The sequence below is a fragment of the Sus scrofa genome, chromosome X (assembly GCF_000003025.6).
Source record: "Sus scrofa isolate TJ Tabasco breed Duroc chromosome X, Sscrofa11.1, whole genome shotgun sequence".
In the NCBI taxonomy this organism is placed as follows: domain Eukaryota; kingdom Metazoa; phylum Chordata; class Mammalia; order Artiodactyla; family Suidae; genus Sus; species Sus scrofa.
In genome coordinates this window covers 46,039,284-46,059,281 of record NC_010461.5, presented here as the reverse complement: position 1 = coordinate 46,059,281, position 19,998 = coordinate 46,039,284, and the positions used below count along the sequence as shown (strand labels likewise).

The 19,998-nt window shown below is 48.7% G+C and overlaps 1 protein-coding gene across 11 annotated transcripts in view; it reads left to right on the top strand.

Annotated features, from left to right (window-relative positions):
• The window catches only part of IQSEC2 (IQ motif and Sec7 domain 2), an 83,593-nt gene that overhangs the window by 35,697 nt on the left and 27,898 nt on the right, over window positions 1–19,998 (top strand). For 4 of the 11 annotated variants that reach the window (XM_021079683.1, XM_021079685.1, XM_021079687.1 and 1 more), the window contains exon 3: window positions 4,625–4,720. The exons of 2 other annotated variants lie outside the window; for them this stretch is intronic. In XM_021079683.1, the coding sequence (XP_020935342.1) occupies window positions 4,625–4,720 (96 nt within the window). Of the gene's footprint in view, window positions 1–1,562; window positions 2,807–4,624; window positions 4,721–19,998 lie in introns of those variants that run through there. 5 more of the 11 variants (XM_013986165.2, XM_013986167.2, XM_013986166.2 and 2 more) reach the window with 5 other exon arrangements.

The following is a 19,998-nucleotide window of genomic DNA, read 5'->3' as shown; positions in this document are numbered from 1 at the left end:
GGTGGACAGCAGAATGTGGCAGAGAAAAGCAGACACTTCTGTCTGCGTGGAGCACAGGTTGAAGATGGTAGGGGGGCTGAGACCAGCTGGAGGGGGCTGAGGGGCAGCTCACAGAAGGTCCTGGGTTGCCTAACCCTAGCTCATAGTAGGCACTTGGTGAATGGAATCGCCCAAGGAGCTTTTGTGTCCTTTTGGGATCACAGACCCCCTCTGGGGATCTGATGAAAACAGTATTCTTAGAATCGTGGCACAGCAGAAATGAATCTGACTAGGAACCATGAGGTCGTGGGTTCGATCCCTGACCTCACTCAGTGGGTTAAGGATCCAGCGTTGCCGTGAGCTGTGGTGTGGGTCGCAGATGAGGCTCGGATCTGGTGTTGCTGTGGCTGTGGCGTAGGCTGGCAGCTACAGCTCCAATTGGACCCCTAGCCTGGGAACCTCCATATGCCACTGGTGCGGCCCTAAAAAGCAAAAAACAAAACCAAAAAAAACAGTATTCTCTCCAGAAATACGTCCTTACCAATATTTTTTCATACAACCTCAGGGGCTTCAAAGATACTCCCCGCCCTGGGCCTATCCACTAACCACAGGCTTCCAAATTCCTCTCATCAGGGCCTCCGAGAACTCTGTGTGATTGGGCCCCCGCCTACACCCCCAGTCTCCCCTTTGCTTTTTCCACTCAGCCATTTCAGCCTCCTTGCAGTTCCTGGAAATACCACCTCAGGTCTTTTGCCCAAGTTGTTTCCTCTGCGTGGAAGGCTCTCCCCCTGCCACCTCCACTTTTTTTGTCCAGCTTCATTCCATTAGCAGTTGAAGAACGTCTGTCTCCCGTCACTTGGATCGGAGCTCCATGAAATCCGGACATTGTCTGCCCTTAGCCACTGCCCTGTCGGCCCCCAGCTCAGTACCTGGCTCACAGTGTCTGCCCTGTGTCTGGGTCATGCTCCTCACCCTTAACTCCTTCTTTCCTTCGACCCCTAGTAGGTTATCACACGAATCTACCCAACAGGTTCAGATATGTCTGAATTCCAAGAGTGGCCCGGATGAAGAGATTATCTTCCTAGAAATCTTCCCCTGCCCGAAATAAACAGGCTTGCCAAGAAGAATCTCCCCTAGCCTCCCTGAGAGTGGATCCTCCTCTCTCAGGCTCAGCCGGAGGCTCTTCAACATGTGCGTATCTGTCTCACTGAAACCTCACGAGAACCCATGAGGCAGGAATTGCCACTCCCCTTTTACAGATGAACAAACTGAGCCTCAGAGGGGTTACCCAGCTGAAAAGCAGTAGTGCTGGGACTTGTACCCTGGCTCTGCCAGGTGCCAACGTGTGAGTTCTTTGCCTCACCAGCGAGGGCAAGCAGCTTGCCCGAGGTCACACAGCATCAGTCTTAGGGCTGGGCCTAAGTCTGTTTCTCGACTCTAGCCAGGCTGAGGTGAAGGTTTGGGCACAAGCTGCAGCTGCCCCAGGAGCCAAGAGAGTTAGTGAGGGAGAGAGGGGGGAAAAAAGCAGAGGATTAAACCAACACTCTGAGGACCAGGGGGCTTTAGGGGGTGGGCAGAGGAAGAGGAGGCCAGGAAGGACCCACAGATGCCAGCTTTGTGGTGATTCAGAGGACCTATCTCTCTCAACAGCTTTGGCTTTCTTGAGAGGAACCAGCTGCCCCGGCAGGGAGGCAGGAAGACAGGAAGGCTGGCCTATTGCTTGTCAGCTCCTATTCCTTCTAGATCACTGGCCCCCTGGCCCCTCCCAGGGCCGCCTTCTGCTCAGAACCGCCAGGGGCCAGGGCTCTGGGGCCATGAAAGGACAGGAGCCCTCTGAGCTGGATCTGGGGTACTCTTAAGGAACCCTGCACCCTTCAGATCCTCAAGCCTCTCCTTTCTCCAGCTTTTCACATAAGGAGGTGAGAGAGATTCCTGTGGTAGGTCGGTGGGGAGTAGGGCACCTGGATTCTAGTCTGACTGGCTATGTGAACTTTAGTAAGACTCTTCCCCTCTCCAGGCCGCAGTTTCCCCCTCTGTAAAAATCAGGTGGGGCAGTTTCCTCGGAAGAACAGCTTCTTGATTGTGAATGGCGTTTCTTCTGATCTTTGCTTTTGTCTTCAGGGAGCATTTCTCTTAGCCAGCCCAGAAAACAAGAAGAGAGTGAGAGCTAATTGCAGTGGTCAAGAATATGGGCCAGGGCCTCATCTTCATTTCCCAAACTGGGTGATTTGAATTTTACTTGATCTGGAGCATCCCAGCATAACCACCACACCGAGTTTCTTTAAACTGGGTGGGAGATGAGAATATTTGTGGAAAGCTTCTATGGAAAGGTTTCTATGTGCCCAAGGCATCCATATGGCTGAGGGGGCCAGAGTCCAGATTTGAGAATGGCCAGACCAGGTCCCGATCTTGGGGTTCTGCTACTTAATAGCTGAGTTGAGTTACTTAATGTTTCTCCGTCTCAATTTTCCCTTCAGGAAAATAGGACCAGTGACATGTCCTTGCCAGGGTGCTTGGGAAGGATCCAACAGAGGTACATGTAGGGAGCCCAGCCTGAGGTTTGGCCCAGGGGAGCCACTTTGAGCTCTCAAAGCTGTTTCCTCTTACTAGGAGTTCCCAGCCCTCCTGGGGGAGCAGGGGAAAGAGCAAAGTTTCCAGTTGCAGTCTGGCGGGTAGCCCAGCAGGCCTGGCCCCGCCTCCTTGGTTCCTCCTTCTAGGGAAGGGCTGGGGAGGAGGGGGTGGTGACACGGTGGAGGCACCGCCCTGGCCAGGGGGCCTGCCCTCGGGACAGGTCCAGACCCATGGAGCCCCCCGGGAGGAGTAGCAGGTAGGAACCTGGCCCCCACCCCCAACCCTGCACTGCAGCCTGACCCCCTCCTTGCTGCCCAGGCCTGGATCTGGTCCCTGGGCTGCTGATTCAGCAGCCTCCTGGCTTCCTGGTTCCTGGCTCCCCTCTTGGCCTCTTGGAGGCCTTTGGCTTATGGGAGGGAGCCAGCTCGAGTGGGTGAGCCCAGGGGCATCTGGGTGCCCAGCTCGGTAAGGACCCTAGAGCCCTGAGCAGCGCAGTCCGTGGCCCACAAGGGGTGTGATTGCTGGCTGCCCTGGCACCTTGCCTGGCTGCGGGGCAGCCCGAAGCAGCTGAGATTCTCTGATACTAACATTCCAGCAGCCTAAGGGTCTCTGAGTCTCAGGTTCAAATGAGTCAAGGACTTGGGCTGGTGACTGGCACCCAGATAGCACCTGAGAAACATTCTGCTGGTGACGATTATTCTGATAAGAAGAGTGTCAGATTCCAGCATTCTCTGTAAGGTTCTAAGATTTAGGCATCCTTCAGTTCGCAGCAAGTGAGATAGTGGGGCAGCTGGCCTGGCCTGCAGCCACATCTCCCAGCCTTTACTTGGGCTCTTGAATGGCCAGGCCCTGACCACGACTGCCTTCGGGGGTGGTGGTGGGGGGCTTGTGAGGGACAGGGTCTGGCTGACCTGGCATTCACTGCCTGCATCTGCCCTGTGCCGGGTAGGGCAGGGACCGGGCACTTGGCCTCAGCACCCTGTCTCTCCTCCTCCTTCCCATTCTGCTGGCTTTAATCGCAGGAAGCAGGAGGCAGAGGGGCCTTTGGACCCTGCACTAGGGGTGGGGGCACAGCGCTGGGGAGGGGGTGGAGCTTGGGCCCTGCCCCAGGCTGGGGGCACAGCACTGGCCTTGGAAGCAAAGAACCACCCCGTTCCTCTGGCTCTCTGGGCCCCGCTCGCCCACTCAGCCCATCCTGTCACCAAGACCACTGAGACCTTGTCAGCTCTCCTCCGCCCTCGCCTCTCCTCTCCTTTTCTGGCACTCTCTGCCTCTCTCCGTCTTCTCTCTGTGTCTTTTGTCTCACCCTTTCTCTGTCTTCCTCTTTCTCTGTCTTTCTCCTTTTCTGTCTCACCCTTTCCTTGTCTCTTTCGGTTTCTCTCTGTCTCTCTCTCTCTCCTCCTATGGTGTCTCCTGCACCCTCTGCACCCCTCACCCCGCCCCCATGCCTGGGTTCTTCCCCTCTTTGGACCCAGAGCGGCTTCCCTCCCCATCCTTCCCTGCCTTCTTATGAGGGGTCTTATTCTATAAGGGGGGGAGTCCCTCCCTGTACACCCATTCCCTTTCTCTTTCCTCCCTCTCCCCGCTTCCCTACCCGTGTGGCGTCTGGTGTGAGGAGGGCTCCCTTCCCCCTTCCCTACTGTGGTGTCCCAGTGTCTCCGTGGCCGAGGTCCCCACGGAGTCACCTGGAACACAGGAGGCCCAGCCCAGCTCTTTCGTCTCTGCTGCCCCCTGTTGTCGTTGTGTTCTGTTTGTGGTTCGAGTGCCGTCCTCTCTTTCTTGACTTTGTGGTTTTTTCTTTTTTCTTCCTTCCTTCCTTCCTTCCTTCCTTCCTTCCTTCTTTCCTTCCTTCCTTCTCTCCTTCCCGATCTCCCTCCCTCCTTCCTTCCCTCCGTCCCTGCCTCCCACCCCTCCTCCTCCCTTCCCTGTCCTCTGCCACCCATTCCTCCCAGTTGCCCCTTTCCCCTACCCCATTCACTTTCACCTCCTTGTTCCCATTCCCCACCCCGCCTCTCCCCTCCCTCCCTGTCTCTCTCTCTGTCTCTTTCTCTCTCTGTCTCTCGCTGTCTCTCAGGTCCACAGCGTCTCATACTCTACACCAGTATTGCTGTCCTACTCAGGTCCTTGACTCCATGAAGCTTACCCCCTCAGGCAGGCTGGCAGAGAGCAGGTAAGAGCTAGACCCACCCCTCCCCCGAACCCTCCCCCCTCCAGACAAGTATGAATATCATTGCCAGCCCCTCCCCTGTCTCCCTCTAGCCCCTGGAGTGATTGTGGAATGGGTGTCTGAGCGAGTGAGGAGAGTGACTGGGGGACCAGGCCAGGAGACCAAACAGGACATTCATAGTGTGCTTTTGTAGTTTGTCCTTCCTTAAAAAAATCCTCGTCTGGATACCTTCCCCCCCAAAGAGGGAGTGGTTGGTCCTAGAATATGTAACATCTGAGGTGTTTCGAAGGATGAGTAAGAGTTTGCCAGTTGGATAGGATGGGGAAGGGTGTTGAGGCAGGGGGAACAATCTGTCTACACTCTTGGAGAATGAGATTATTTCCAAGTTAATTTGAAAACACATTTTACAGTTTCTTATTACAGTGCAATAAAATGAAATATTAATAGCAATGGCAAAAAGGCTAGGCCCATTTGAAAGTTTAAAAATACTTGTGTTAGGAAATAAGAATGGAATTTAGAATAAATGTCAATGAGAATATTATAGATCAAAATCTATGGGATATGACCACGGGGGTTCCAGAGAAAAGCTGGTAGTCTTAAATGCTTTTATCAGAGGACAAGGCAGTTTAAATTAAATGAACTAATTATTCCACTCAAGAATCTAGAGAAAAAAAAAAAAGAACAACTGAAACACAGCAGAATCAAGTAATTACTATAGATAAAACCAGAAATGAATGAAATAGAAAACAAAAGATTCGATAAACTAAGAGGTGATTTTCAAAAAGACCAGTGGACTAGACAAACCATCTTCTGACAGATATGATGGAGAAAAAGGCAAGCAAACATAAATCAGATAAGGTATGATGAAGGGGATTTAACCATAGAGTCTGAGGATATGAAAAAGTCATAAGAAAATGCTTTGTGTAATTTTCTACCAATAAAGGTGAAAATATAGATGAAATGGGTGGTTTTCCAGGAGAATATACATTACCAAAGCCACTTAAGGAGTGGCAGCAAACCTGAATAGAGTAGGACAGTATAGGAGAAATTTAAAAGGTGGTCAAAGTTTTCTCCTCAGAAATGGTACCAGGCCCATTTGGTATCATGCAAGTTCAGGTATCATGGAAGTTCTATCCAGTCTTTAAAGATCAGGTAGTAAGAAAAGATGGACAGCTTCGTAGTTCCTTCTAGAAGGCTGGTATCTAGAAGGCTGGACAGGTTTAGACAAAAAAAGGAACACTGTAGCCTAACCTCACATATTAATAGAGCAACACATATTTAAAATTACAGATTCTCCAACTGAATCCACCAGTGTATTGAAAGAAAACTGTATTGTGACAAGTGAAGGTTTGTCCCAGGAGTGCAGAGATTGCTCAACATTAGGAAAGCTGTTATTGTGATCGATTATACTAATAGTTATGCAATCTTTTCTTTTTAATCTATTTCCTTAAATGATGAAAAAAATCATCTGATAAAATTGCACATCCAGTCTTGTTTTAAAACTATTAGTAAGCGCCTTCGTTACCTCTTGTTGCATTGGGTTAATTTTTTTAGACAGCCGTAGATAACTAGCACAATAAGCTAGGAATGAATAAAAACTTCCTTGGTAAAGAATTTCTGTCAGAAACCAAAGACAATCATCAAATATAACAGTGAAGTGCTAGATAAATTTCCATTTAATTCAGGAACAAAATAAAAATGACTGCCATCACTGTCACTAACAAACGTTCTTCTGGAAGTTTTAACCAGTGGCATTAAAAAGAGAAATAAGTGGTATAAATATTAGAAAGAGTAAGAATTAGCATTATTTGAAGATGATATGGTTGTCTACTTAGGTAATCAAAGAGAATAAAAGGAAAGGAGTTCCCAGGTGGCACAGTGGTTTAAGCATGTAGCGTTGTCACTGCTGCAACAGTGCACGGGTTTGATCCCTAGCACTGGATGGAGCTTCTGTATGCCACATGCACAGCCAAAAATAAATAAATAAATAAATAAAGGAAAAATTATTAGAGCTAATAAGAAGATTCAGTTAGAAGGGTAGACACAAGATAAATATACACCCAAACCATTAGCTTCTCTGAATGCTATCAATGACTAATTAGAAGACATAATAGAAAAGGATTCCATTCACAATAGCAAGCAAGCAAGCAAGAAAGGAAATTCCTAGGAATTTACAAGAAATTTAAAATACTTCTCCATAGAAAATTATAAAATTTCATCAAAGTCTATGAGATGAAGAAATCAAGCGTCATATCACATTCTTAGATGGGAAGAATTCAATATGGTTTAAAATGACATTTTCCGTTCAATTTGATCAAAAGATTTCTCATTAAAATTTCAGTGCCATTTTCTTTGGGAATTGGGAAATTGGATTTTAAAGTTCATTTGGAAGAGTGAATGCCCATGAATTACTAAGAAAATTTTGAAAAAGAAGAACAATGGGAGAGGGGACTTGCCCTATTAGATAAAGCTGTAGAAATTACAGCTATTATATCATCACAGAAACAGAGGAATACATAGATGGGACAGAATAGAGAATTCAGAAACAAACCCGTATACTCATATGGGAATTTAATTTATGACAAAAAATACATTTTAAATCAGTGGGTGGTCAGTAAATGGGATAGGACCATTAGCTACCATTTGGGAAAAAAATTAAATTAAACCCCTGCCTTGTACAAAAACAAATGCAAAAAATAAAGTCGTAAAAGTGCCAGAGGAAAATGCAGAATATTTTTATAACGGGGTAGAGAAGCCTTTTGGAGCATGTCTTAAAAGCCCAGGAGCCATAAAATAAAGAGCAATAATTTCAACTACATTAAATTTAAGAACTTCTGTGTGGAGAAAGATATTATATACAAAGTTAAAACATAAACAACAGGCTAGGAGAAAGTATTTGCTACATTGATATCAGGCAAAGGTTAATATCTCTATCTATGGCCATGTCATCTTTTGGAAATCAATAAGAAAAAGATGCACGACCCATTTAAAATGGAGAAATAACCTAATTTGACAGTTTAGAGAAGAAGTAGCAAAGGAATGAGAAAGGATACTCAAGCTTACAAAATAGCTAAAGAAATGTAACTAAAACAACAACAAAACAGTAATTTTAAAGTACCAAAATTTAAAAGATTGAAAGGGTTGTGAGGAAACAGGACCTCTCATATTCCTTGATTTGGGTGCACATTGGTCCCATTTTTTCACGGGACCAATTTGTTAGCTGCTACCAGAATCTTCAATGTGCACATCAAGCTGAGGGCTATGTCTTGGAGCTAGAGTTCTCTAGAGTTTTACTACCAGGATAGACCCCAATTTGGCCAGCCAGAGGCCTTTTCTGAAACACCTCAATCCCAGCTGCCAACATGAGCCATCTTTAATCACATGCCTTGTAGGATAGCATTCTCAACCAGCTCTTAATGAAAAGGTTGCATGATGTATGCTTCTCTTAATGAAAAGGTTGCATGATGTAAAGACAGGATTATATGAGTAGGAATAATCTTTATTTTTAGCTGGTCTATAAAAATGTTAAAAGCCACGGAAATAACTTTTGTCTGCATTTTAAACAAAATGTGCATTCCTTTGCCCGGCAATTCAACTTTTAGGAAATCCTTCAAACCACTTTCAGACATATGCAGCATTGTTTACAATAGCAAACAATTAAAGCAACCCATATATCCATCAGTAGGGAATAGCTTTTTCTTCATGATCCACCCATACCACGGGTTGCTCTGAAGCTGATCAAAAGAGAAAGATAGATCTCTCTCTCTCTGTCATGGAAGGACCTTCAAGGCTTATTATATGAAAAAAACAAATTGCAGAACAGGTCTTATAGTATGAGCCCATTTCTTGTAAGGAGAAAAAAAAAAAAAAAACCCATAACAACCCTGGAAAAAAATGTCATGCATACCCTGTCACAATTTCAAAGTTACTGGCCTTTTTTCTCCGTCCCATTTCCTTGCTTTTATCCAGTCACTTCCCTCCTCTTCTGTACCTTTTTCCTGTATCCATCTGCTCAGATGTTGCTTTTCCTTTTAATAACTTGTTCAAATACCCCCTCATTCATCCAGCAATACAGGAGGGGACATGTACAGAGTCTTGAAAGAGTAATAGCTTTCCTTTATCCCCCAACCCTGCCAAAAATGGTTGCCTACTTTTTGGCTCTTCCAAGCAAGATGACCTAATGGGGGAAAAATAGTTGGGTCAGTACCTTTATTCAAGTCCAAGTTCAGCTACTTAACAGCTCTTGATTTTCAGCAAGCCTCTGAGCTTCTGTTTCCTCATCTGTGTAATGAGGATAATGCCTATTTACCTCTCAGGGCTGATTTTAGTATTGGAGATGGCACATGTAAAACTTCTGGATGACTATCAACTCTTGAAGGGCAGGGACTAGCCACGTCTTGTTTTCTTTGTAGCCAGTGTGTAGCCTTGGATTGGATTGGATTGGATCTAAAAGCTGTACGTGTCTGGGGATGGTTCTAGAGCAAAGGATGGGCCTGACCATGGTGGAGCTTTGGGATGAGGAAGCTTAGAGTAGTATGTGGGATGGAGGGGATTGAACCCTAAGAAGAGACAGCTAGGTCCCCTAGTCTTGGCATGAAGATGACACAGGAGGGAAGATAAGAGTAGGTGGCACTGGGAAATGGAGCCCAGGCAGGGCATTCTGGCCCTGGTTCTTGGTCCTGTTCTGCTACTGATACCATCTCCCAGTCGCACAGTCCAGTGCAGGGAAGCATGGTGGATCAATATGTGCATTGGTGCCAACATGTCTCAGTTTCAATCCCACCTCTGTCACCTCACTGACAGGGTGACCTTAAACAACTCTGAAGATTTGAACTCTGAACTCTGAACTTAAACATCTCTGAGCTTAGTTTCTTACCTATTAAAAAAGAACACACTACCACCAACATCCTGGGGTTTATTTATTGAGTAGTAGAAGCAATCATAAATAGAAGGCACCTTGTTGAGTGACTGGTACATAATGAGTACTCGAGAAAGGGTAGCTGTTATTAGCATTCATTTCAGTAGACCCTTGGGGAGTTCTCCTGTGGCCAGAGCCTGTGCTGGGTAATGGCTCTTGCTTTCCACAAATTCCCAGTCGGGGAGACCGAGCAGGACTACGACAGAGGAGAACATAGGGTCAGGGGCTGTGGAAGCCCAGTGGAAGGGATCTGGCCCCACCTAGGGCTGGTGCAGGTCAACGCAGCCCAAGAGCTGAGTCTTAGAGGATGAATAAGAGGTAGCCAGAGATGGAAGGGTCAATGTGGAAGAAAGTTCCAGGCAGAAGTAACAGCATATGCAAAAGAACCTGAATGTTATAGAGCCAGAGGTTTGTTAAGAACCTGAGTTGCATGGGTCCCAACTGGCTTCAGGTGACCCATGAACCTCCTGAAACTGAATGCAAAATGTTGTGTGTATATACCTATGTGCATTTTCTACTGGGGAGATGGCCCATGGCTTTCATGAAATGCATAAAGGGTTTTGTGTTCCTCCAAAAAAGATTAAGAACCAGTGCTGCTGGTGACAAAGTATCATGTGAATGGATTCTTAAGAGGAGAGAAATTTGGTAAAATTTGTGTTTTAGAAACATCACATTAGTAGTCAGTAGGAAAAATGCATTGTATGCATGGAGGCCAGCTAGAAGGCCTAAACTGGGATATTGGCATAGAAGAAATGGATTGGAGCAAGGCTCCTATGTTGGACTACTTCGGTGGGCATCATTCACAAAGAAGCATTTTAATTTCAAATTATGGAATCTAAACCCTTTGAGAGTTATTAATGAGATAGACCTAACAGAAGGTGAGAGAAAGGGAGGAGGCAAGGAAGAATCAGAGTTAGCAGAGGGCCAGAGGGACATGAGTCCTGGGTAATAGTGCAGGAGGAAAAGGGAGCCTCTGTTAATGCTCACCCAGTACCCGAAGCCTGTGGTCTCAGATATAATTAGCAACTTCCATCTTACTCCTGGTTCTCAGAGATCCTGAGTGACCCTGGAGACACTTATTTCTATATATTTTGGAGAGGAATTACTTCTGGCTTATGAGTCAGGTAGTTTCCTGAAGAAAGTAGTATTTGAGCCAATCATCCAAAGTCCATAAAGAGTTTGAGAGGCAGAGATGGGAGAGGATGCTCTGAGAGCGAACACAAAGGCCTGGAGGTGAGAAATGGTGAGACTGAACACTGGAGGGTACAGCGGCTAGACATACCTCAAACAGCTGTCTGGGGAGCCCAGGCTCCTTTTTAAAATTTTTAAATTAGATGTTGGGAGGCACCTGGAGATTCTCATATCAAGTGAGCTAAGTCAGAAAGAGAAAGACAAATACCATATGATGTCACTTATATGTGGAATCTAAAATATGGCACAAATGAACCTACCTACAGAACAGAACCAGAGTCAGACATGGAGAACGGACTTGTGGTTGCCAAGGGGGAAGGGGAGGAAATGGGATGGATAGGGAGTTTGGCAAACGATTATATTTAAAATGGATAAACAACAAGGTCCTACTGTACAGCACAGGGACCTGTGTCCAGTCTGTTGGGATAGAACATGGTGGGGGATGATATGAGAAAAAGAATGTTTGTACATATATGACTGGGTCACTTCGCTGTACAGCAGAAATTGACACAACATGGTAAACCAACTGTACTTTAATTAAAAAATTTGTTTGGGGTATAGTTGATTCACAATGTTGTGTTAGTTGCTGGTATACAGAAAAGTGATTCAGTTATATATATACATATATCCATTCTTTTTCAGATTCTTTTCCCATGTAGGTTATTACAGAATACTGAGTAGATTTCCCTGTGCTGTGCGGTAGGTCCTTGTTAGTTATGTATTTTATATATAGTAGCATGTATATGTTCATCCCAAACTCCTAATTTATCCCTTCCCCCCAGGCTCCTTTTTTGTGGTAGGCAGCTGGAGAGCCACGAGCAATTCTTGAGGAGGGAAAGTAACACGGTCAAATTAGCATTAGAGGGAGAGGTAAGCTAAGGTAGTGGCCATGGGGATGGAGCAGGGGAGGTGGATTTGAGAGGTGATTGGGAGGAAGAGAGGGCTGGAGTCAGAGACTGAGGAGATAATTGGGGTGAGGGTGGAGATGACTGAGGGTGGAGCTCAAGGTGAGTTGCCTGTGTTCAGACCTGGCAGTGGATTCATTCATTCAACAAATATTTGAGTGCTAGACACTGAGCTGGGCATTAGGGATAGAGCACTGAACAAAACATTTGCCTGTCCTGTTGGATCTTACGGTGGGTATGACAAATAACAAACAATTAAATGTATAGAGTGTGTCTGATGCCACACCTCTCTGGAGGATGATATTCCAGCAAGTGCAGAGGCCCTGAGGTGAGAGTGTGCTTGTTATGTTTGAGGGGCGTCAGGGAGACCAGTATGACTGGAGAAAGAGTGGACGAGGGGCGAGAAGAGGAGATGATGAGTAGCCTTTTAGAGCTTTTTAGGGGGTAGAATCAGCAAGATTTGGTGACTGACTTGCTAAGGGAGCAGGAAGAATCTAGGGTGACTCCCAGTTGTGTTTGGGGCTTGAGCCACTGGGTGGTGGTGCCTTTCACGAAGGTGAGAAATGCAGGTAGACTGGTTTGCAGTGGTGAGATGCTGGGTTAGACATCCCTGTGAGCTCTGAGGGCCATCTTGGTGGAGTTTCCCGCAAGCATATTGGGCTTGATGGGTCTGGGACCCAGGAGAGAGACCCATGCTAGAGAGAGAGAGAGAGATGTGGGGGTCCTCAGCCATACCTGAGGTTATGGAATGGAATGAGCTCACTGACAGAGAGTGTGGGATGAAAGAGAAGAGGACCAGAGCAGAACTGGGGAAGAGGTACCAACACATAAGGACTAGAGAGAGGAAGAGGAGCTGGGGGTGGTCTGAGAAGTAGGAGGAACACCAGCAGGGAGTGGGCTCACGGAAGCAGAGGAAGGAAAGAGCCGTCTGCACATAGGAGGGGCTTGTTAAGAGTGGCAAATGTTACAGCTGGGGGAACCAAGATGCGGGTGGGAGAGAGTCTATTGGCTTGAACCAGTGGGAGGTCCTGGGCGACCTTACTAAGAAGAGTTTCTGTGGCATGGTGGGCGCATGAGGCAGATTGCTGTGGGTTGAAGAGCCCGTGGGAGGTACTGAAGTGGAGATGGCCAGTGTAGACGAATTTCTCAAGAAGCTTAGCTGTGAAGAGGAGAGAGGGACAGTGATTTCTAGAAGGAGATGTGGGGGCAGATAGAGGGTTTTTTTATTCCCAGATGGGAGAGACTTGAGCTTCTATAAATGTTGGTAGGAAAGAGGCAACAGAGAGGGAGAGGTTGAAATACTGGAGGGAGAGGGGATGATTGTTATGGAGGAGGTAGCAGGGGTGGGCTCCAGATCCTGGTTGGAGAGACAGCCCTTCAATAGTATAGGGGCCCTTTCTTTCTCACAGAAGGAAAGCAGAGGTATTGGTGACTGGGGGAATAATACAAGGGCATTGAGGGAGTTGGTGAAAGAAATGCTTTGGAAAAGTTCAAAGCAACGAATGGAGATCCCTGACCGAGGGCATGGATGGTGGAGCTAGGAGGAGGCAAAGAAAACCTCTGGTTGGAAGTCAGGGAGGACTTCCTGCAGGAAGCAGCATTTGAACTGGGTCGTGACGTTCAGACAGAATTTCAACAGGCAAAGCTCTGTACAGCAGGAAGAAACAGAGTCAGCAAAGGCATAGAGACGTGGAAAGGCTGGACATGCTGATGGAACAACGAACAACTGGTTGGATGAAGGCTGGGCAGGAGTGAGCCAGATAACATGGATGCCACTGATACCGACAGTAACAATAATCGTTACCTTGTATCAAGCACCAAACCTACCCTGTGGCAGGTGCTTTACATACCTGAATTCATTTAAATCCTATCATACCCTGCAGAATAGGTATTTCCTCATTTTTTACGGATAAGGAAAATAAGTCTCAGAGAGGTGAAGACATGGGCCCCAGTTCACCTAGCCGGTAGGTGGTGGGACTGATATTCAAACCCAGGTCTGTCTGACACTAAAGCCAGTGCTTTTTCCACCTGACAGGAAAGGCCAGGTGAGGCCATATGGTGGGGGAGCCTTGAATGCCAAGTTGAGGAATCTGAACTTTATCCAGGAAGCAATGGGGAGCCAAGGTGGGTGTCTGAGCAAAAGAGATTCACACTTGAAGGTGGACTTTAGGAAGTCCAGGAGAGCAGGGAGAAGAAATCAGGAATTGACTGCAGTGGCAGGGTGAAGGGTAGCAGGGGCCTGGCCTGGATACCAGGGGAGTGAGCAGAGGACTGGAAGATCATTCGTTCCTTGTGACGGCCTTGAGAGGTGTGGAGTTTCCTTCTCCTTTTATAGATGAGGAATGGGAGACTCAGAAAGGGGGAGCTACTTGCCCGGGACCTGAACCCTGGTTTTCACGTGGCTTTGCTGACTCAGTGACTCGGTGGAACAATGTGTCAGAGGGAGCTCTGAGTATGAGGAGGGTGTGCGTGCGTGTGTGTGTGTGTGTGTGTGTGCGCGCGCGCGCGCATGTGTGTGTGTGTGCATGTGTGCGAGCGCGTGCACGTGTGCTTGTCTGTCAGATGGACAACAGTGCTTTCCCTTGCCTGTCCTCTTTCCTTCCCTTGCCTGTCCTCTTTCTTTCCCATGTCTTCCCAACCCTCCAGTATCCTGGATTCCATATTTCCTGCCTCCCCATGAGCTGAGGGGGTCTGGGAGTGGGGTGATACTGTTTCATTGACTATCTCCAGAAGATCAGCCTTTTCACTCCCAAGACATCTGATCCTGTTCCAGCCCTCCCACCCGTCCAGCTCCAGTGACTGCCACAGGCAGACCAGCCCCTGGTACTGCTCTGCAGGACCCTAAGAACAGGGGTTTGTTGCTGCAATGATTCCTCCCTGCCTCTGTTGGCACTTCTGTGTGGATGCAAAGGGTCACCTTGGTAATTAGGTCCAGTTCACGAGCAGTTAACAATACCCACCACCATGTTCCAATGGCTTTTGTTGGCCAGCCACTTGACACGTGTTCCAGTCCTTGCGACCGTCATGTAGGGTAGGCATCATAAGCCCCATTTTTACAGATGAGGAAACTGAGGCTCTAAGAGGGGCATTATTAACATGCCTGGGGCATGGCCTGGAAGCACTTGTAGTGCTGGCCTTGGAACCCAGGTCTGTTTGCTTCCAAAGCTGTGGGCTTTTCACACTCCCCTTCTAAGTAGCTCCTATATTCTTCACCCTGAAGCCTTCAGGAAATACAAATCTTTGTCCTTCAAGGGCAGGGTGGATTTCTAGAGACAGTGCCGAGTTCACCCAAAGGACCTGCTGGGGTGAGTCCGAGTCTTGGAGCTCCAAGAACTCCGGGTTTAAATCCTGACTCTACTGCTTACCCAGCCCTGTGACCTTGGGCAGATAGCTAACCTCTCTGAGTTTCAATTCCCTCATCTTTAAAATGTTGCAGACTTGTTGCAGGAGTTAAATGAGATGATGCATGCAAAGTGCCAGCACGGAGCTGGTTGCTACTATTTAAATTAAAATGAAGGTTGGGCACCTGTCAGGTCAGAAAGGGAGTTTGCATTCTCTGGGTGTAACCTTAAGCCTGAGCCCAGCCCTAGCGTCGGGGAGGGCCATTCCCCAGGGGACCTGCCACAGGCTCCTTGGAGGCTGAGATGGGTGTGGCCCTGGATCATCAGTCACACTGGCCTCCCCATTCCGAACCCCATCCTAGACCCGCCACCCTGGTTCCAGCCCTTCAAGTATCTCCCCTGCTCTGCAAACTAATGCCTCTGCCTCTCTCTGTCACCCGCCGCCTGTGGCCTCTACCCTGCCCTTCCTGGCCCCAGGGAAGAGGAGGAGGAGACTGAGGAAGAGGAAGAGGAAGATGCTCATCAGTTCTGCTGTCCGGCCTCCGAGTGCAGTAGTCCCTCCTCTCGGTAACTGAGAGGACAAGGGTCATTTTCTATGCAGAAGCAAAAGCCTTAACCAGCTCCCCCTCGCCCCGGCCTTGCGATCTCCCCTGGGACCCCCTCCCTGCTTCAGGAATCAGACAGGCAAGCATCGTGCCCTGTCCTCCTCCACCCCCTTCTTGGAATCCACCCCCCGCTCCCCACTGCTGTCTCCCCTGGACTCCGGCCCCTGAATTATAAAGGCTGGAGTCCTAGGTCTGACTAAAACATGGGAGCAGCAGAGCTTGGAGCTTGGAGCTTGAAACCTGGACCCTCCCGCACCCGCACCCCACTTCCCAGGCACCCTGGAGCCTGCCACTCCTGGAGAGGTCTCCAGATGACATCCCAAGGACCTACCTCTGTCCTCTGTGAGCACAAACAGAGATGCAGGGTGCCTAGGGCCTAGAGGACCAGACGGGGGCGGAACCCAACCTGCTTGTTCCCTTGCTGTGGCCATCGCTGCCATCTCTTCCAATGCTTGAAGGCCTCATCCCTTGCCCCCTGCCACTCCCATAGTGCTCTGTAAATATGATCAGGAGGAAAAGGCCTTTCAGAGTGTTTGTCGCTGTGTACAAAAGAATTTCCATCAATAAAAGCTGATCTCTTCTCTCTGTCTGATGTATGTTCTACCCCATCCCACTTCCCTCTCCCCATCCCCACCAGGGCCTTACCTTCTTTCCTATCCAGGGCTGGGAACAGGGGCTGGGAGAGAGTAGGGTTGGATTTCTGATATTGTCAGTACCCAGGAGGCACTCAATAAATGAATGAATGGTGTGGCGCTCTCACCACGGGCAGACCTAGCGCCTTCTTCAGCTGAGGTGGTGCAAGATGGCCAACGTGGACACTTCGCTTGGCCTCTCTGCTACCATGTGCAGAGAGGAGGAAAGGGTTTTCCCATGTGCAAAAGGAGGAAAGGGGAGAGGGGGTGGACCAGAGTACCTCCAAGGGCTCCTCCAGCTCTGACATTCTGTGAATCTGAGATGCTACAATTTTCAGAAATTATGATTACATAATTTTAGGATAGGATAATTCCATGACACATTCCATCCAATTCTGCGGTTTCTATTTCGATAATGCTGTGATTTGGGGAGTCTACAATACTGCGGTTTTAAGATTTCATAATTCTACCATTTAAAAAAATTCTGATGGTGCGGTTTTAATATTCTGTAATGTTAAGAGTCCTTGACTCTATATGTTCAAGGATCTGAATGATTCTCCAACTTTTGAGCTCTCTGATTCTGAGGGAAAGCCATTGCCCCCAGATGCAGTGACACTAAATATTTCCAGTGCCTACCAGAAGCTGTTTCTAAGCATCCCTGGAGGCTGTCAGCAGGAAGGTGGAAGGTGTCCTTTATGGGCTGTAGGACTCAACGCCTTCCATGATGAGTCTGTGTTAGGAGCAAAGCCAGAAGACTCCCAAGTGGGCTCATGCCCCTGCTTTCCCTTTCTGAGCTTTTGGCATTCTGCATTTACCTTCTGGTTCTGCCGCTTACTCTGTGTAGCACCTTGAGCTAGTCTTTCCTTCTCCTTGAGCTTCATTTTCTTCCCGAGGACAGTGAGACTATATCTACCTCTCTGAGTTGTCATGAAGACTAGCAAGAAACACACACACACACACACACACACACACACACACACACACAAGAAACCCAGCAAAGGGTCTAGTGCGTGGTTGGCAGAAGTGCAATGACTGGTGGCTCTTGTTTTGATGAAGGTCCAGGTGAGAGTCCCTCCTCTCTTTTCATTCCCTCCTCCCTTCAGCATCCCCATCCTTTCCAGAGGCTCGCCTCACTCTTCACTCACTGCTTAACCCACTTAGGCACTCAAGGCAGCTACTCACTCACTCATTCAAATTCTCATTGATTTCTCCCCTCTGTCTGTCCCTCCCTCTTTCTTCCTCTCTCCCATATTTACTCTTCCAGAAGCCATTGCTCAAGCACCTACTGTGTTCCAGGCTTCAAGCTAAACGCTGTGAGGGACCAAAAGTAAGACGGTGGCTGTGTTCTCCATAAGTTCTCCGTCTCCTAGGGGAGATGAGAATTTCTTTGGGAAAGTAGGCAGGTGTGAAGGGCAGAAATGATTGAGCAGGGATGGTTTCAGTAATGAGCCAAGTATGTTCCTGGCCCAAAGAGGAGGGAGATATTCAAGATGAGCTGGGGGCGGGTGGTGTCCAAGGATCGCTGGAGGAAGAGGGGCACGAATGGATGGCTGGGAAGGCTTTGAATAGATGATTTGAGAGGTGAGGAGGCGTTAAGGAGTCAGGGACAGCATGGACCAAAACCTGGTGGAGAGCTCCAAGATCGTGTTTGGGAATGGTACGTAGATTGCTCTGTTGCTGGGGGTTTGAGTCCAGGTGACCCGTGGCTAAGGAGGGGGCGACCATTCTACTCTTCATTTGATTGGAGAGAGAAGGGAAGTTGGGCGGCACGGGGGCGCAGCTGAAGGTCAGATAGCCATCGTGGGAGGCCCGGGGGCGTAGACTCCTGTGTGGGCAACTGAATTGGCTGAGGGCCTGCGTAACGGGAAGGGAGAAAGTTCCTATCAGTTGTGAGGGAAACATGCGTGCCTGTGCACGCATGCACCTGTCGGCGTGAAGCCGGTGGGTCGAACAAGAGGGCGAGGCCATGCTTTCTTGTGTATCTGAGGGAATGTGATTTTGTGAGGCTGGGCATGAGGGGTTCTGTGTGTGTGAGGTGGCTTGTGTGAGGTGGTGACTTTCTGTGCCTGGCAGTTTCTCTGCATGCGCCCAGTGGAGATAATCACCAGAACATACATGAGGGGCTTTGGAGCATGTGGGGGCTCTGGCCTTGAGGGTGACAGTTGGTCAGGCAGGATGGTCACACAGGCACGGATGACTGCCACCTTTGCTCTTAGGGGACCGAGGTGGCTGCTGGGTCCTGGCCTGGCCACAGGTAGGGTTCCACAGAGATAAGTCATACCAGGCCACTACGCATGGGAAACAGAGCAAGGTAGGGAATGAACACTTCAAGAGAGAATGTCAAGTTGGCTAGGGCCGAGGATGGCCTGTGACGTGAGTGTGCACAAAACATAGAGTGGGGGCGGGTAGCTGACCCTGTCAGGTTCTGTTGGGGGTGGGAGTGAGTCAGAACCAACTTCCAAGGAGGACTGGCCTACTCAGGGCACCGCAAGACGTCAATGAGCTCACCCAAACGGATGAGGGCTACAGGTGAAGGGGAGAGGGAGGACGTGCTGGGCAGAAGCAACCAAGGACGAGTTTGGACACAGGTGTAGCAATGTGGATCAGCTCGCCATAGCCTGGGAGGCGCAAGGAGCCCGCTGCTGCCGACATCCAGGAGCTTAAAGGTGCCAGGGGTGGGGTGGCTTGGGGGACTGCACAGTTTCGGCTGAAAAGCGACAAGTGGGACCTCGTTCTGGAAAATAAGGGATTGGGGTCCTGTGTGACCCTGGGGAAGTCACTTTGACTTTCTTGAGCCTTCATTTGGATCTGTGGGAGTAGATGGTTAATAAAATCCATCGCGGTTCTAGCCTTGGACAGCCAAACCCATGAGTCATTGCTCTCAAAGTCAGGCACTTCTCCCATCTAACCTCAGTCTTTCCCGCTTCCTCCTGGGTTGCTTCCTTGCTCACACACTCCACAGATATTTACTCAGCATCTGGCCCTCTGTGTGCCACTGTGGGAAGGCACAGGGAGCTGGAGAATGCAAGGACTTGGCCTCAAAGGGGCTGCTCAGTGCTGAGCTGGTGGTTATGAGCGTGAGTGGTGATTTGACTCCTGGCTTCCCCACTGCTGGGCTTTGAGACTTTAGGCAAATTACTTCATCTCTCTGCATCTCAGTTTCCTCATCTGTGTTTTCCCCTTCAGGGAGAACCACCTGGACCTTGCAGAGTTGCTGGGTCTCCCTAAAAGTAGGTCCTCGGTAAATGACAACTATTATTTTTAGGGCTGCCAAGAAGCAGAACCAGGATTCAAACCCAGATCTGTGTGCTTCCAAGCCTGTGACTGTCCGCTGGGTACCCAGTCAGCCCCTCTGATAGCTTTCTCTTCCTCTGCCAGCCCCTGTGCCAAGCTGAGCTGGCCTTAGGTTTGGAGTCTCTGTGACACTGGGATTGGGCAGTGGAAACAGCTTGCCAAAGAGCTATCAGAGGAGAGGGAGGTGACTGGAGTCCCTCCACCCCTCTGCCCGCCCCCCTCCCCCGGCCACCGGGTCCAGTCTCCTGTCCAATCTTCCCCCAGAACCCAACGTCCCTGGCCTCATCTAGGTACACTGACCTCCTCATCTTGTTTTCTTGTCTCTCACTTCCGGTCCCCCCCTTTCAGCCCAAGTTGTCATGGGGATAGTCCTCAGCATCCCTAGCTTCCTCTTG